This window comes from Chaetura pelagica, unplaced genomic scaffold, assembly GCF_000747805.2.
Source record: "Chaetura pelagica isolate M959 unplaced genomic scaffold, ChaPel_1.0 scaffold744, whole genome shotgun sequence".
Taxonomy (NCBI): domain Eukaryota; kingdom Metazoa; phylum Chordata; class Aves; order Apodiformes; family Apodidae; genus Chaetura; species Chaetura pelagica.
Window position 1 is genome coordinate 3,859 of NW_009952897.1, and position 745 is coordinate 4,603.

Consider the following 745-nt stretch of genomic DNA (forward strand, 5'->3'; position numbering starts at 1 on the left):
GGGGGAGAGGCTGAGGGAGCTGGGGCTGCTCAGCCTGGAGAAGAGGAGCCTGAGGGGACACCTCGTTGCAGCTCCTGGAGAGCTGTGGTGTTGGGCTGGGTGGGGCAGGAGGAGATGGGGTCCAGGGGAGGTTCAGGTTGGATATTGGGCAGGATCCCTTCCCTGGGAGGGCGGTGAGACCTCGGGACAGGCTGCCCGGGGAGGTGCTGGAGGCACCATCAAAACCCAGGTGGCCCTGGAGCTTCAGGAGCTGGTCTAGTTGATGCTCTGGGAGGTTCTTCTCCAACCTTCATGGCTCTGTGACAGGATGGACCCCAAAAGGAGGTGACAGAGGGGGGGTTGGTGACCCCACCAAACCCTTTCTCCACCCCTAACAGATCTCTTTGAGTACAAGTTCATCAACAGCCGGGTGGTGAACTCCACCTTCCTGCACAGCAAGGAGGGCTGCCAGTTGGACTTCAGCGACGACAACAACGCCTACATGATCTACTTTGTCAGCTTCTTGGGCACCTTGGCCGTCCTGCCCGGGAACATCGTCTCAGCTCTTCTGATGGACAAGATCGGGCGCCTCCGCATGCTGGGTGGGCCTGCAGGGGGGACCTCTGTCAGCAGGAGGGGGTGGTGGGAAGGTGGGAGATGCCTGGAAATGGGCGAGGTTGGGTTGGGTTGGGTGGAGCTCTGAGCAGCCTCATCTAGAGGAGGATGTTCCTGGTTGTGGAAGGTGGTTGGACTGGGTGGTCTTGGA

General features: G+C 60.5%; 1 protein-coding gene across 1 annotated transcript in view; it reads left to right on the top strand.

The window, feature by feature from the left end:
• The window catches only part of LOC104386957 (synaptic vesicle glycoprotein 2A-like), a gene marked incomplete at its 3' end in the record, with an annotated part of 1,804 nt that extends 1,223 nt beyond the window's left edge, over positions 1 to 581 (top strand). The window contains exon 3 of the mRNA XM_009995637.1: positions 378 to 581. Coding sequence (XP_009993939.1) covers positions 378 to 581 — 204 coding nt within the window. The remainder of the gene's footprint in view (positions 1 to 377) is intronic.
• Positions 582 to 745: the final 164 nt, after the last annotated feature.